The sequence below is a fragment of the Dendropsophus ebraccatus genome, chromosome 8, assembly GCF_027789765.1.
Source record: "Dendropsophus ebraccatus isolate aDenEbr1 chromosome 8, aDenEbr1.pat, whole genome shotgun sequence".
NCBI classification, from domain to species: domain Eukaryota; kingdom Metazoa; phylum Chordata; class Amphibia; order Anura; family Hylidae; genus Dendropsophus; species Dendropsophus ebraccatus.
The window spans coordinates 95,510,746-95,528,948 of NC_091461.1; the positions used below are offsets into that span (position 1 = coordinate 95,510,746).

The 18,203-nt window shown below is 45.4% G+C and overlaps 1 protein-coding gene across 5 annotated transcripts in view; it reads left to right on the forward strand.

Annotated features, from left to right (window-relative positions):
- The window catches only part of RALGPS2 (Ral GEF with PH domain and SH3 binding motif 2), a 133,457-nt gene that overhangs the window by 48,955 nt on the left and 66,299 nt on the right, over positions 1-18,203 (forward strand). For all 5 annotated transcript variants that reach the window (XM_069981125.1, XM_069981121.1, XM_069981123.1 and 2 more), the window contains exons 5-7: positions 2,185-2,268; positions 5,955-6,044; positions 8,301-8,393. In XM_069981125.1, the coding sequence (XP_069837226.1) occupies positions 2,185-2,268; positions 5,955-6,044; positions 8,301-8,393 (267 nt within the window). The remainder of the gene's footprint in view (positions 1-2,184; positions 2,269-5,954; positions 6,045-8,300; positions 8,394-18,203) is intronic.

Sequence of the window (18,203 nt, forward strand, 5' to 3'; positions counted from 1 at the left end):
CCATTATCTTCTTTTTTAGAAGAGTTTCTATCATTTTCACGACTACAGATGTTAAGCTCACTGGCCTGTAGTTACTGGGCTCTTCTCTACTCCCCTTCTTGTGGATTGGTATAACGTTGGCCGTTCTCCAATCATCGGGACATCTCCTGTTAGCAGGGATTGGTTATACAGATCTGTCAGGGACGCAGCCATCACTGATCTGTGTTCTTTAAGAACCCTGGGATGGACGCCATCTGGACCAATCCTTATTCAGCTTTAAACGGGCAAGTTCCTCTGCAACTTCAGCCTCTGAAAATACAAGAGCTGAACCCATATAGCTGGAGGCAATGCTGTGTCCAACCATCCTATGATTGTGAAGGCCTCCTTCTAAAAACACTGAGCAAAAGTAACTATTCAAATAGCGACCGCCTTATCTCTATCAATAAACGTATTCTCCCCATTACTTATTTTAGTAATGCTGCAGCCATTTTTCTTCTTCCTGTCACTTATATATCTGAAGAAGGTTTTATTCTCCTCCTTAACAGATTTTGCCATTTCTTACACCACTGCCTTAAAGGGAATCTGTCACCCCCCCTGCCGGGGTGACAGGCTCCCGACCCCCCGCTACAGCCCCCTATACTCACCTGATCCCGCCGGGTTCCGCTTCTGGATCCGGTCGGGTCACTGAGATCTCGGCGCGCTGAGAGTTGGGTCCAACGCTGGACTCTCCGTCATTCTCTATGAGCGTTGGACTCATCTCTTAGCGCGCGCGCCGGGCTGCAGCGGCTGAGATCTCTGTGACCCGACCGGATCCAGAAGCGGGACCCGGCGGGATCAGGTGAGTATAGGGGGCGGTAGCGGGGGGTCGGGAGCCTGTCACCCCGGCACGGGGGGTGACAGGTTCCCTTTAACCATGCATTAAACTCTGAGATACGACATGCCTTGTTGTTCTGACTACAGACCAGCAAAACCTCCTGAAAATGTCACAGAATCCGTTATCTTGCCCAGCTCCAGGCTAAAAGTTTGGAATTCCTTTTTAACCAAATCCACATTTCCTTGGGACAAGTCATTGGTTCCAAGATGAACCACCAGATCAACCTTGCTATCTATACTAGCAGCCTTCACAATGTTCACAATCCGTCACCTATCCGTGCTGACAGTAGCACCTGGAAGACATCTCACCTCTCTAAACACATCCTCCTCCTGTCCTACAACAACACCTCTAACAATCGAGTCACCAACAAGAAGATGCCTTCTTTCCTTACTAACCTTAACTTCAGCCCTAAGTGGCCCATCCAAAACAACATCCCCATTGGGAATCACCTGAACAGCCATGTCTCCAACAGCAACAGCATCTCTATCTATATCAGCAAGAACACTAAGGGTAAATTCACATGCCGGGAGTCTCACGCACGAAATCCGCAGCTAATCTGCAATACACGTATTAATAATAATAAGAATAATACGTGTATTGCGGATTAGCTGAAGATTTCGTGCGTGAGACTTCCGGCGGATCCGCCTGTGTGAATTTACCATAAAACTATTTTGCACAGAGAGGCCAAACGTGCTATGCTTCTGCTCTACAGCTCACAATCTACCTGAACCAACTGTTTTCCAAACCGCCCTTTTCCTCTGAGGTCTTTGAGGAAGTGGTGGCTGGTAACAGGGCTGCACAGCATCTCCTGGCTGGGATAGTCTCATCACATCAGATTGAAGTGTACAGACTAAGGACTTCAGCCTAGAAATTTCACAACGTAAACCAGACATCTGCATGCAAACTGGACAGCACCCCAAGTCCCAAAGGGTTTTACGGAAAACTGCAGCCAAACAAGAATTGTATAGGACAGTGCTGAAATTTATGGTGAAAAATGCTATTCCACTAGGTCTTTATTAAAAAAAAGATGCTTAGTTTCTTTTCTGTAGCCTCAATGTTTTCACAAACTGTGCAGGCTGCTGTGTCCCATCCAGAGAGGAGCTGCCTGATGGCTCAGTCTCCAGCTCATATTTCTCCTCTCCTGAATGGTCATTCAGGAGGCTCATTCAGGAGAGGTGAGAGAGGGACTGTAGATTTCTCTGATGGAATTCTCTCTGAAGGAGACAGCAATGCGTTTTCATCATACAGACAGCTACATTTCAGCGTTTGTTTTTTCATATAATATTACTTTACTATGGTCTTTATTGTTTTTACCATTTGTTTCTACTTAGGAATTATCAAGCTGTGGGTGGAATAAGAAAGAGAAGTACAGTTCTGCACCCAATGCTGTGGCCTTCACAAGACGATTTAACCAAGTGAGTTACTGACTATGTTCACTTTTTTTAAGGAAAGCTGTCACATAAAAATGTCCCGTCTGTAGGTAACATGTTATAGAGCAGGAGGAGAAGATCAATACATAATTCACTGAAAAAAGTTCCAGGATAACCTGACACTTATTGCAAACCCCTGCTCATTCTGTGCCATAAAGGTGGCCCTGACTGCTGACTGTCTGTAAATGTGCATAAAAAGAGCTGTCTGTCACTGTACAGCAATGTTACAGTCTTCAGGGACCACCAACAGGTCATGTTTTGAGGATTTTCTTAGTATTTCTCAGGTGATAGAATTATACTCAGTGTGTCAGGTATCATCCCAGGTGTTCTTTGTATGGGATATCCTCAGAACCTGATCTCTTGGTCGGCCTCAGGACTGGACCACCCAGCTGACTGCTTAGCCACAAGTCAGCAAAGGTTTACATTAATAAATGACAAGTTATGAAAATGTTCCCACAAAAATATATATCATTCTGCTCCGCTCCTCCTACTCTTTAATATGATGCCTGCAGATTTGACAGCATTTTCTATATGATTGGTTTCTTTTTAACTCTTATCATAAAATCTAATCTACATTAACAAATCTAATGCTGTGTTTACACGAAACGATAATTCACCCAATCGATCGTTTAATTGTTGGAAGAATCGTTATTGCGATCGTTGTTAAGATTGCTGAAGCCCATCTCACACTTAGGGTGAACCTTTGAAAGACTGTTTACATGAAGCGATTTGCGAATTTTTAGCTAACGACTATTTGAGAACATGTTAAAGATCAAATTTAACGATTTCTCGCTCGTCACTTGATCGTTCACTGGGTTTACACAAGCCAATTATTGCTCAAATGCGATCGTTATTGCAAAAATTCGAACGATCGTTCCGTGTAAATGCACCATTACCTGCTGATAGCCCCCTATTGTGCGCTGAGGATGAAGGTTGGTTTCTTATTTTCATCCTCTGCGCAATTTCTGTGCAGTCTTTAGTAATTCCCTATGCTAATAAGGTGGTTTGGTGCACTGGGGGTGGGATTACTCTGACCAGCCCCCCCCCCCCATAAATATCAACTGAGTGGGTCGGCCAAGTGTATTAATCCCACCCCCAGTGCACCAAACCACTTGCACAAAGTGCATGGAAGCTGCACCTAGTCTGAAGATAAAAAACTTGCTCAATAGGGGCATATCAGCAGGTTTGGTTTGTCTAACCTGCTGATAGTTTTCCTTTAATGCAATGACCGTATACTTGACCTTGCCCCACTCCAGCAGCACCATGCGACAGAGGAGTTGACTTCTTAAACCTGCTGCACCAACAGATGGCACCCTATTAGAGTGATGCACTTGTTTCAGCAATGCAGGAAATCTCTTGACTGTCTTCTACAGTGAGATAGGAGGATAGGAGAGTAAAAAGTAATGGAGGTCTTTTAGCACTATTCTAATAGAGGACTTGAACGGCTTTTCATTGCTGACGACGGGCCGTGTTGCAGACACCTAAGAGAATTTCTATTTAACAAGTCACACTAGAAGACAAAGTTTTATTTCTGAGGGGAACGCTCTATAAAACAGAACAGCCCGGAGGAATTTTTTTTAGCAGCCCGATTTTTCTTGCACTCAGGAAATTACCGTTCCTGTTTCCAAGGTCCCCCCCCCCCCCCCTTCTTCTAGAAATAACATTCATTATTTAACTTTAACCTCCCTTACATTTTACGCAGTGGTATGATTGAGATATCCACTCCATAGATGTTTCATAAAAAAGGTGATTGGAAATATTTTGGCTGAAAAACTCCAGACCGTTTTTGCCCTGTGATGTTAGAAACATTAAAATAGTGTTCGGGTATATGGCTGTATAAGAGGATCTGTGTCAGGAGGAGTAATGAATGCAGTCATTCCTTCTCACAGTCTGGGATTCCTTTATTGATTCTACTACCGAGCCCTCTGAGCTAAAGTGAGAGGCTTGAAGAAATTCAGATTTAGAGACTTGCAAAATAAAAAATAAAAATAAGTAAAAAAAATATGTTGAGTATAAAAAACAAACTGGAAATGCTCCTTATAACACTGTGTTTTGTCTCTAGCTACTATCCCACCATTTGGAGCTGATAAAGTGCAGAAATTCCGTAATTGACAAAAAATAATAATACACCTACATAGAATCCCTATATTGCCAGGAAACTCTGCATGCCATTATATATCAGACAAGTATGCAAATGATTTAAGATGTCTTCTGGTTAGACACTGTCGTGTCTTGCCACAAGAGAGTGTAAAAGTGTTTTCCCCCTGCCCTATAAAAAATGGCTCTCTGAAGCTACTTTTAGGTAGTGTACCCTATCATGAGAGGTTCTTGACTGCTGGACATGTCTCTATGATGCAATTAATCATAGTTTGGACGTAAAGAAGCACAATTATGATTTCTATGAATTGCCCACCATCTAGGCCTCTCTGACCAAGCCGTGAGGAGTTGTTGGGAGCAGTGGGTATATGAGGGAACACACACTGACCACACAGACAGACCCCCAATGAGCCACCATAATTTGATCGAATACACACTCTTTCTGCTCGGACCATTTCCAGATGCCTAGCAGAAGGAAATTTAGTGTAATGGGTGCAAATTACTTGTCCTGCCATAGCCAGCCAGCCGCCATTGCCACTGCAACCATATTGTCTTTAGAGACATATCCAGGTTCTGTTTGGGATCTGACAACAGTTGGGTACAGGTATGGAGCACTTCAACCTGCTTTTGCTGTGGAGCGAGAAGGGACTCTTAACAACTCACACATACTGTCTGTCATGGCTTCCATCTGGTATTTTTTAGCTTGTTCTTTTCCTAAGCAACATGGCTGTAAACGCCTCCTTGCTCCCGCTCTTTTCTATGTTACAACTTGATTGACAGTCAGGACTCTTTCTTCAGTGCCAAGCCCAGTATCCAAATCATTTACATACACCATGAATAAAAATTGTGGCTCATCACTTTAGTGTTGAGCGGAGAAGTCGAATTGTTCAGGTTTAACAACGTTCTCCGACCCTGAACGCTCGGCATTTGACTCCCTGCATCTGCAAAAGTTTGATGCCTCCCTAGGGTCCCCTGGAAAACATGGATACAGCCTCAGGTGTTCGGGTCTGGAGAACATTGCCGAACCCAAACAGTTCTGCCTTTCTGCTCTACACTAATTTATGGTACAAGAACAAGACCTGGACATGGCACTTGAGAGTTCATTTGTCATCACTCTCATATCTGTTATCACAGGACCAAGACTGATTCATTTCCTTTGGAAATAAGCAATCGTTTAAACTCGCACCCAGCAAATAGATCTCGGATCAGATCACAGCGATCGCAGAAGTAGCGTGAAGTGTATAAACAAACCATCGCGAAGAGTCGCTGAACTTTCCATTAAACCCTGATTGAGCTTTATTTATATAAAACCATGTAAAACCTTTCGGCGGTGACTTATATCCTCTGTTCTGAATAGGACTGACAAGTTGTCCTGACACAAAGCTGTAATACTGCGAAAGGATTTTCAGCCTTGAGTTAGATCTGTACCCATCTGTTTCCTTCCTAGATGAGTTGGACGACTTTCAGAAACCTTGTGCTGAAAGGGCTCATTGAACACCAGCGTAGTCATATAACAGCCTGTTACATTTCTTCTATGTATATGAGAGTCCATAATTCTGTATTTTCTTTTGCAGGTGAGCTTTTGGGTTGTGAGAGAGATTCTTCACGCACAAACACTAAAGATTCGGGCAGAAGTTTTGAGCCATTATATAAAAACGGCCAAGGTGAGAGATGTCCGCAGCATTTATTTAATTTTATTTTTAGTATTTTTTTTTTTTGCCTGTCCCAGTATTTTAATAGAAGACATGGGCACCACATACTTAGAATGCTCACACCCAAGGATAAATATTTAGTCCTGACACCTCATTTGGCAGCTCTCTCGGGCTCCATTAAATGCTTCCAGGCGCCCTGTGAGTCCATGAACTCTCCCAGTGTAGTCCTGGAGGTATGTGCAAAGAGGCTTTATAGTGCGATTCCCAGATCCAGGAGTTCGACATTGATGGATGTGATAGCAGGTATTTCTTTCAACACTTAAAGATTGCAAAAAAATCAGTCATATAAATATTACTTCTGTCTAAGTGCGTAGAAATGGATACAGTTTTCACCAGTCCTTATGATAACTTAATAGATACATTCTTACTATAGAGCTTTAGTCCTGTATGAGGTATTGATCACCACCAACATCAACCAACTGCAGTCACATGTCTTCATTTTTGCATTCTTAGGCTTTGGCTTTGCATTCTTAGGCTTAGGTGTAATCTGTAATTTTAGCCTTAAAAAAAAAGTTTTTCGTGCAATAAGTGGCTGACAATTGGGGGTGTTTATTTTTTTTTTAAGCGGTTTTTGCATTTTTGAAATGTCATTTTGGATATTTCAGTTTTTAGTTTGTTTTTAAATTTCTAAAAATGTGCGAAAAGTTACAAAAGAAAAAAAACATTGCATGTGAAATTTTGATGTCGTTCAGGGTCTTAGTGCTGATAGAGCTGGGAGAAGGAAGCGGCTGTGTGCTTCAACTACCAGCTCACTTCTAGCTCAGACTTCAGTGTAAGGGCCCTATTACACGGAGCGATAATCGTCCAAATTGGACCAATTATTGCTCTGTGTAATAGAGACAACAATTAGCCAATGACAACGATCATTGGCTGATCGTTGGCTTAGGTTTGGACCTATAATCATCGGGCGCTGACCATGCATCGCTATGTGTAATAGCGGTGCACGGCTGACGATTGCCCAAACACCTGATACCTTACCTCTCCTCAATCTCCCAGTCTCTGTCAGCTGACAGGTCGCGCAGACGCTGCTGCCTCCGGGAAGCTGCAGAGCGCAGGAGAGAACACCGGGAGCAGGGAGAGGTAAGGTATCAGGTGTTTGGGCAAGGGCTCCATGGACATCGCTAATGATGTCCATGCAGCACTTACTGGCCGATTATCAGGCCGTCTAATAAGTCCAGTAAATGAGGGCCGATCTGGCAGATTTGCTCTTGTTTACTAAAATGATCGGGCGTTAGTCAGCCCATGTAATAGGACCCTTAGTCTATTGAGCTTGTCTCCTGCACGTCTGAGTGGCAATCTAGGGTGGTAGAGGGCTGAGACACTTGACACTCACATTGCAGATATGTCAGTTTCCAGATCACAAGCAGCATCGTGTACTTACCAGCCACACTGCTTGTGATCAAGCATCTAGTCCTCCAGATGCTGCTGTAACTTCAGGCCTCCGCCACCTCTGGAATGATTGACAGCTGGGGGAGGCTGATCCAGATACTAGATCACAAGCACTGTGGCTGGAATGTATAGACTGCTGCTAGTGATCTAGAACCCAGTACATACATATCTCTGCTGTCAGTTTCCAGGACTGCATGAGTGATACAGGGATTGTTCATGCGGCCCATCTACCGAATATATATATATATATAAGCAGCGGAAACGAGCCGCCGATCTAGTTGATTGGCGCCTGGTTGCGGTCCCCATGGTCATGGAATGGCTTGTTCTTAAAGAACCCTTAGCGCTGAGACCCCAACCAAACAAGACGTGTCTGTTTGACATGTACAAATTTTCTTTGAAGTGACAATAACAATTTAACTTTATGGACATAAAAGTTTTGTGAATGGGAATTACCAGTATTTTTTCATTGGGTTCAATAAATTGTTAGCCAAAAAAACAGCCAAATGATGTGTGTGAAGATAGCCTTAGTGTTAGACACCATTCTTATCGGGTCAAAACTTTGACAAGAAAACTGCAGAATTTCAGAAACTTTGTAAATGCATCATTTTTTGCAGTGTGCTCTCCGAGATCAGTTGGGTTTTGGAGACACCTAGTTTAATCCAGGGTTCTGGGGCCTGCAATTCTGCACAAAATAATATAATATTTTTCCTAATAGAATAAATTTGCCAAAACTCATGATAAAATTGCAGTTTGAACTATATACTGTAAAACGAAAAAGGACAAATTTGATTATCTGTTTTTTTCCCCCTCTATCCATAGAAATTGTACGAGCTGAATAACCTGCATGCGTTAATGGCCGTGGTGTCCGGGTTACAAAGTGCTCCAATCTTCCGACTCACAAAGACCTGGGCAGTAAGTAATACATTTCTTTTGTATGGGTGTCTTTGGTTGTCAATTGTTTTTTTCAGTGCTAAAATCCTACATGACATAACCTCACCATTAGCTAATATAATACGGAAAGGATCTCTTATAAGGCACTCTTGTATCAGCACATGAGCTACTAGGGCATGTAACCTGGGATTGTTAGAAGCTGTACTCATGGGGGGCCTCAGCATGCTTAAAGTTGTAATCTCGCAGCGCATAGGAAGCCAACAAAAGGAGACAGAAGACCGCTGTGAAGTAGAGAACTTCACAGCATAGTGAAGGTGTATTCATCCAACTCCAATGCATGGTGCACTGTAATCCTTCTGTAATTGGGTTTGAGCGTTGGAATGGTGTTTTGACTGCGAGTCAGGTTCCTGTCACTCCTGGTATGTGAGAAGAGTTCATGGACTGGTGCTAATCTGTTACAGACTGGTTGTTCATTCCACGCGTGTCCAGGAAAAGTATCTGGGGATATGGTGACAGCCGTACTGTTGTGATGACAGGAGGAGGATAAAGGAGCAGTTAAGGACTGCAACCTCCTGAACTGTGGGGAAGAGACAAATGAGCGATAGAGTCAGATACCATATTTTTATTTCAATACTTAATACCATTTCGATACTTAAAGCCTGAAAAAAGCGCTTAAAGGGACTCTGTACCAACAATCTCACCCCCCCAACCGCTTGTACCTTCAGATAGCTGCTTTTAATCCAAGATCTGTCCTGGGGTCCGTTCGTCAGGTGATGCAGTTATTGTCCTAAACAACTTTTTTGTGTATGCATTAGACTTGCACCACCTCTTCATCAATCCTCCCTGCCCTCTTCATCATTAGGAATGCTCCAGGCAGATTGTCTCCTATTCATCAGCTATGTCAGCACGGCACATGGGCTGGATCGTTAAGACACCTGTGCAATGTTCAGACAGGAGAAAATGTTCTAGGGTCATTCCTAATGATGAAGAGGGTGGGGAGGAGGGACGGAGGGTGTCGCAATGCAAAGGCATGGGTACTCTAGGCCACACTAGTTTGCCACATAGCTGCAAGTTTAAAAGTTGTTTTTTAGGACAATAACTGCATCACCTGCCGAATGGACCCCAGGACAGATCTTGGATTAACAGCAGCTATCTGATCCAAGTGGTGTGGGAGAGACAGATTGTGGGTACAGTCTCGCTTTAAAATACAAATATAACTACAACTAGTATACAAGGAGGTATGCTAGGAGCTGTAAAGCACAAGAAGAAAACTGTGGACAGCGGCGGCTCCCGGGGGGGGTTTAGGGGGAATAGGGGAAGGACTGAATTTCGGTGCATCGTGCATCACTACCGTGTACACAGCTGTATTTGTCACCAGGTCTTGCCCTTATTTAGTGTTTCTAACTGATCCCATCCCTGGGGGGTATTCGGATGGAACATCCCAGCATGGTAGCGCTTGGCTTTAAGGCTGCATTCCCACGTTCCGTGATCCTAATGGATCGTGGAATGCATGTCCGGAGTCCCCCCGCGCCCGGACAGCATCTGTAATTAGATGCTGGGAGCGGGGAAGACTGTATTCATAAGCGTCGCGCTGTAATGTTGCAGCCGCGCGGTTCTGCTACTACAGCGCGGCGCTTATGAATACAGTCTCCCCTGCTCCCAGCATCTAATTACAGATACTGTCCGGGCGCGGGGGGACTCCGGTACATGCATTCCACGTCGGATCACGGAACGTGGGAATGCAGCCTAACCCTTTCATGTCAGCCAATTTTAATTTTGTACTTCAGTTTTTTCCTCCTTGTGTTTTGAGGTCCATAGCACTTGTAGTTTTCCACCTACAGACCCATAGGAGCTCTTATGTTTTGCAACACTCATTGTACTTTGTAATGAAATATTTAGTTTCCTATAAAACATGCTATAAAACCGTAAAAATAAACTTTTATTATAGAAGCCTAACAGCAGTGGTACATACAGTATGGCGGCTACCGTGTAGAGTGGGGCTACAGTGTAGGGGCATACTGTGTGGATAATGACAGCTACCCCCAATATAAGCCCTAGCCTTATAATAGACCCTGTGTTATGTGGGAGAAACACAGGGTGTGGTGGTGGACGGGGTGGGATGGGGCAGGGTTTGGTGGTGGGGCCACATTAACCTGCAAAGCTTGTCTAAAACGGTTCCTCTTCATCGTGAGACAATCCGAAGAAAACTCCTAATCCGAGAAATGCTAGCCTAGACTAACTGCTGTCAGGGTGCAGCTTGGTTTTATTGCCACAACCAGGTTCTATTGTGACATCATCCTCATACGTGACATGATGACATCACAAGCAGTGGGTGTGGCCAGTACACACAGAGATGAATTCTATATGTACCTGCATTGGACTTAGATAAAATGTAACTGTCATTTATAATCTATAATCACTCATCCCTCCACTTAGCTTTTCTGTGTGTGTGTGGGGAGGGGGGTCTGGGAAACGGCTTTTTGAGTACAGAAAGAGGCTTTTTTGCCTAACAAAACCAATTAGTTTCTTATCCTTTATACTAATTGATTCCTGCAAAGTTATGTGAGATGACAGTTACACTTACACCCATTATTACTCTGCTTCCTACTCTTAAGACCGCGTTCACACAGGGTGTTTTTAATTATACAACTGCTGTTGCAGATTGCAAAAACAACAGTTGCCACTGCGCCATTACATTAGATTGCATGGAATCGCAGCCATAGTGTATACACACTGTATCCAGGGAGGAGCAGGCGGGGCAGCTGCCCCGGGTGCAAGGCGGGGGGGAGGGGGGGCATTACTATGTCCCACCTATCAGTAAAGCAGGGCCCGACCCCATCAGCCTATGCAGGGCAGCACAGACACAGAGGAAACAGCAGGGGGTGGGAGTTAGCGGCTGCTTCAGCAGGAAGACCAGGTATGTGCAACATCTGCCCCCTTAGTTCTCGTGTATATACTCTAGCTGCTGATGCTCTGTGCAGCTAGGGTATATATACAGCAGTAGCTGTAATGGCAGAAGATCAGCAGACACAGTGTTCTGCCATTACCGAGGCTGTCCTGTCATTGTGTCAGCCCGACCCACCTATAGTGCAGGGAGCTGAGAGCATGGGCTCCTGTCACATTCATCACTAAGCACTGAGCCGGAGGTGAGCCCTGTGTCTAGTGCTGGCTGTATATAGGAAGATTCCCTCCTGCAGTCAGCTAGTCTGTCAGATCCAGGGAGCAGAGACCTGGAGAAGAGCAGCAGAGGGGAAGACATGACACCCCCTTCAGCAGTCATCCATATAGACATCACTACTAGCAGTTCTATAATGTCCTGCTGGCTTGTATAACTAGTGTGATCTGCCCCCAGCAATCCCCTGCACAGAGATCACTGCTATTAGTGCTATAATGTCCTGCAGTCCTTATTATATTCTGTCATCTGCGTACAGAAGGTTGCTGGGATAAAGCACATCTTGTCCTCTCAGTTTACTCCAGCTCCAGGTCAATGTGGAAGTAAATGAATAAAACTAAAATTTAAGACTAAATTAAATTTTAAATTCAAAATTTGTGATAATCGTCCCACATTATTGATCATTATCCCACACAGTAGCCAGTCCCCACATTCCTGATTATTGTCCCATGTAATAGCCAGTCCCCACATTAGGGATTATTCTCCCATATGATAGCCAGTCCCCACATTAGTGATTATTGTCCCATATAGTAGCCAGGCCCCCCATTAGTAATCATTGTCCCATGTAATAGCCAGTCCCCACTTTAGTAATCATTGTCCCATATAGTAGCCAGTCCCCACTTTAGTAATCATTGTCCCATATAGTAGCCAGTCCCCACATTAGTGATTATTCTCCCATATGATAGCCAGTCCCCACATTAGTGATTATTGTCCCATATAGTGGCCAGTCGCCACATTAGTAATCATTGTCCCATATAGTAGCCAGTCCCCACATTAGTAGTCATTGTCCCATATAGTAGCCAGTCCCCACATTAGTAATCATTGTCCAATGTAATAGCCAGTCCCCACATTAGTAGTCATTGTCCCATATAGTAGCCAGGCCCCCCATTAGTAATCATTGTCCCATGTAATAGCCAGTCCCCACTTTAGTAATCATTGTCCCATGTAATAGCCAGTCCCCACTTTAGTAATCATTGTCCCATATAGTAGCCAGTCCCCACTTTAGTAATCATTGTCCCATGTAATAGCCAGTCCCCACTTTAGTAATCATTGTCCCATATAGTAGCCAGTCCCCACTTTAGTAATCATTGTCCCATATAGTAGCCAGTCCCCACATTAGTGATTATTCTCCCATATGATAGCCAGTCCCCACATTAGTGATTATTGTCCCATATAGTAGCCAGTCGCCACATTAGTAATCATTGTCCCATATAGTAGCCAGTCCCCACATTAGTAGTCATTGTCCCATATAGTAGCCAGGCCCCCCATTAGTAATCATTGTCCCATGTAATAGCCAGTCTCCACTTTAGTAATCATTGTCCCATATAGTAGCCAGTCCCCACTTTAGTAATCATTGTCCCATATAGTAGCCAGTCCCCACTTTAGTAATCATTGTCCCATATAGTAGCCAGTCCCCACATTAGTAATCATTGTCCCATATAGTAGCCAGTCCCCAATTTAGTGATTAGAAGTAACTGTGATCGCAGCATTTAAGTGTGACAGTGGCCGTCCCCTGTCACTTACCGATTGGGACTCCCGCAGTGTGACTGCAGGGGTCCTGATCACTGTATCGGACCGCTGGAGGTCTTTTACCTTCCAAAGTGCGGTATGATCGGCGATCTGCTCATTGGAAAAAAAATGTATTTAATAAAAAAATTAAATATATGTATATAAAACATTAGAAAATGTGTAAACCTGCATGTGGTTGTGTTCGGACTGACCTATAGTATAATGGTATCATCTCACTTTTACCATATAGTGCATTACGTACACACAGGAACCCCCCAAATGTTACCACATTGCATTCTTTTTTTTACGGTTACACCAATTTATATCTTCATAAATAATATTTTTGGGGGTTCCATCATACATGTTATGGTAGAATGAAAGACGCCATTACAAAGTACAACTATTCCTGTAAAAAACAAGCCCCCACATGGCCCTGTAGAAAGAAAAATGAAAGTGCTAGTGCTCTTAGAAGGGGAGGAGGAAAAAACGAAAACACAAAAATGAAAATTTGCGTGGTCCACTGCGTCATTTGGGGCTTGGTTTTAAAAGGGTTAAAATACAAATCTAATCTGACAGGTGTGACAGCAGCATGTAGCCAGCACAAGCGGAGCGGACAGGGAGCGGACAGTGCGCGGGCTAAGGAGGTGACACCAGAGGGCTAAGGGCGGCCCAGAGAACATGGCTGGCGCTCAGATAGCCGTCGGCCGTATTCTCTGTGCTATATTTTATGTTAAGCTGCACTAATATGAAGCTCAACATAAAGTATCGATACCAGTAAATCCTGATATTGAACCGTTTTTTTTTGCCCAGAATATCGATAGTAGTATTGATATTTCGGTGCATGTTGGATCACTACTCTGGTGGCAGAGCCAAAGAGGAGGTGGTAGAAATGGGAAGAAGAGTACATAACAGAGAGAGGCTGTGATTTCATCACTTGTGGGAAGAATATCACTGTATACACTGCCCATTGGAGGAGACGTTCATACGTTACACTTGGATATTGGCACAGAATTATTATTTTACAGAATTTGCAGCCTATAAATATACCCTTACTGTGGACCTGTAGGAGCTGCGTGTGTCTCTATGGCACCATGTTACCGAAGCATTGCCTCCTTCTCTGGAATACTGCATCTGATGCAGCATACTAGTTTTTTGTTTTACATAACCCACAAAATAAACCCTTGTTATAGATGCATATGCAACATTAGACACGCAAAGTCATTGGGTGGCCTAACAGACAGCCTTGGTGCAAGAAGACACATCAAAGAGTGAGGAATTGTAGGCCAAACCTTCCAACCATCCAATGTTTATGGGGGCCTCCTGTCTCTCTGTGATGGCAGGTGTCAGAGAGAAATCAAGCAGTTAGAGTTGAGCTTGTTCTCGTGGTAGATTAGCCGCTGCCAGAGGTATCTGGAGGCAGCTTACTTTAGGGGCTCCATTTAGCGCACATACGCACTCAGCCAAGTTGCATGCATGCATGCATGTATGTACTGGTGGTGAGAAAAGACTGTGAACCGGCCACTGTCCTGTATGTATTGTCAACAAACATGTACAACGACAAGCAGTGAAATCAAATGAACGAATGAGATGAAAGGAAAACGGCCTGCACCCAGAAACTTCTAGTCTCATAAGTTTCCCTTATTTTTCACCTATACATATTTATCAGGGGCGTAGCTAATGTCTCATTGGCCCTGATGCAAGGGGTCAACTTGGGCCCGATTGCCCCCGCCGCTGACACACACACACACACACACACACACAAAATGCCATATCGCCCCAAAACCTATCCCCCTTGCAGAAATGTTATAATTTATTATTAACAATTCTGTACACAAGTTCACCACATTTTTAATTGGGAAAACAGGGTGATTTCAGTTATTACTATGGGTGGGAGTTATTAATATTTTTAAGAATGGTGCAGTCCAGGGCAAATTGTACTGCTGACATGGGGGAGGGGCCTCGGCAGAGAGGTGAGCCAGGCCCAAAGCATACCTCCCAACTGTCCCGGATTCCGCGGGACAGTCCCGTTTTCGGGGTGCTGTCCCGCGGTCCCGGAACGGCCCCCAGTGTCCCGCATTATATGTGGCCCCAGCGAAAAAAACAATAAACCAGTAACTCACCTGTCCTCCGGTCCCAGCAGCTCCTCTCCCGGCAGAGCGCCCACTCCCATCATCCTCCGGGGCGGGCAGCGGGGTACAGAGACACTGACTGTGCCGGAAGTGACCTGCAGCCTCCATCATGAATCACTTCCGGTACAATCAGTGACTCTGTACCCCGCTGCCCGCCCCGGAGGATGACGGGAGTGCACGCTCTGCCGGGAGAGGAGCTGCTGGGACCGGAGGACAGGTGAGTTACTGGTTTATTGTTTTTTTCGCTGGGGCCACACTAATGGGGGGTTGGCTACTATGTGGGGCACTATATGGGGGGCATTGGCTACTATGGGGGGCACTATATGGGGGGCATTGGCTACTATGGGGGGCACTATATGGGGGCATTGGCTACTATGGGGGGCACTATATTGCGATTGGCTACTATGTGGGGCACTATATGGGGGCATAGGCTACTATGTGGGGCACTATATGGGGGGATTGGCTATGTGGGGCACTATATGGGGACATTGGCTATGTGGGGCACTATATGGGGACATTGGCTACTATGTGGGGCACTATATGGGGCATTGGATACTATGTGGGCACTATATGGGGGCATTGGCTACTATGTGGTGCATATATGGGGCATTGGCTACTATGTGGTGCATATATGGGGCATTGGCTACTATGTGGGGCACTATATGGGGGCATTGGCTACTATGTGGGGCATATATGGGGTATTGGCTACTATGTGGGGCATATATGGGGGCATTGGCTACTATGTGGGCACTATATGGGGATTGGCTACTATGTGGGGCACTCTATGGGGGATTGGCTACTATGTGGGGCACTCTATGGGGGATTGGCTACTATGTGGGCACTATATGGGGCATGGGCTACTATGTGGGCACTATATGGGGATTGGCTACTATGTGGGGCACTGGCTACTATGTGGGGCACTCTATGGGGGATTGGCTACTATGTGGGCACTATATGGGGCATTGGCTACTATGTGGGCACTATATGGGGGATTGGCTACTATGTGGGGCATATATGGGGATTGGATAATATGTGGGCACTATATGGGGAATTGGCTACTATGTGGGGCACTATATGGGGGCATTGGCTACTATGTGGGGCACTATATGGGGGGATTGGCTACTATGTGGGGCACTATATGGGGATTGGCTACTATGTGGGCACTATATGGGGGCATCGGCTACTATGTGGGGCACTATATGTGGATTGGCTACTATGTGGGCACTATATGGGGATTGGCTACTATGTGGGCACTATATGGGGACTGGCTACTATGTGGGGCACTCTATGGGGGATTGGCTACTATGTGGGCACTATATGGGGATTGGCTACTATGTGGGGCACTATATGGGGGATTGGCTACTATGTGGGGCACTATATGGGGGATTGGCTACTATGTGGGGCACTATATGGGGATTGGCTACTATGTCGGGCACTATATGGGGGCATTGGCTACTATGTGGTGCATATATGGGGCATTGGCTACTATGTGGTGCATATATGGGGCATTGGCTACTATGTGGGGCACTATATGGGGGCATTGGCTACTATGTGGGGCATATATGGGGTATTGGCTACTATGTGGGGCATATATGGGGGCATTGGCTACTATGTGGGCACTATATGGGGATTGGCTACTATGTGGGGCACTCTATGGGGGATTGGCTACTATGTGGGGCACTCTATGGGGGATTGGCTACTATGTGGGCACTATATGGGGCATGGGCTACTATGTGGGCACTATATGGGGATTGGCTACTATGTGGGGCACTGGCTACTATGTGGGGCACTCTATGGGGGATTGGCTACTATGTGGGCACTATATGGGGCATTGGCTACTATGTGGGCACTATATGGGGGATTGGCTACTATGTGGGGCATATATGGGGATTGGATAATATGTGGGCACTATATGGGGAATTGGCTACTATGTGGGGCACTATATGGGGGCATTGGCTACTATGTGGGGCACTATATGGGGGGATTGGCTACTATGTGGGGCACTATATGGGGATTGGCTACTATGTGGGGCACTATATGGGGGCATCGGCTACTATGTGGGGCACTATATGTGGATTGGCTACTATGTGGGCACTATATGGGGATTGGCTACTATGTGGGCACTATATGGGGACTGGCTACTATGTGGGGCACTCTATGGGGGATTGGCTACTATGTGGGCACTATATGGGGATTGGCTACTATGTGGGGCACTATATGGGGGATTGGCTACTATGTGGGGCACTATATGGGGGATTGGCTACTATGTGGGGCACTATATGGGGGATTGGCTACTATGTCGGGCACTATATGGGGGCATTGGCTACTATGTGGGGTACTATATGGGGATTGGCTACTATGTGGGGCACTATATGGGGATTGGCTACTATGTGGGGCACTATATGGGGGCATTGGCTACTATGTGGGGCACTATATGGGGGATTGGCTACTATGTGGGGCACTATATGGGGGATTGGCTACTATGTGGGGCACTATATGGGGCATAGGCTACTATGTGGGGCACTCTATGGGGGATTGGCTACTATGTGGGGCACTCTGGGGATTGGCTACTATGTCGGGCACTATATGGGGGGATTGGCTACTATGTGGGGTACTATATGGGGATTGGCTACTATGTGGGGCACTATATGGGGATTGGCTACTATGTGGGGCACTATATGGGGATTGGCTACTATGTGGGGCACTATATGGGGGCATTGGCTACTATGTGGGGCACTATATGGGGCATAGGCTACTATGTGGGGCTCTATATGGGGGATTGGATACTATGTGGGGCACTATAATGGGGGACTGGATACTATATAAGACATTTTGGGGGGGTTGGATACTGTATAGGGCACTATTCAGTCAGCAGCATGTGGTGACTATATGGGAGTGGCTATGGAGTGTTGCTTTGGGGGCGTGGCTATGGGGACCGCGGCGCACATGTCCCTCTTTGCTCTTTGCAAAAGTTGGGAGGTATGCCAAAGGGTGCAATTTAGCAGGAGCTTGCTGCATCCA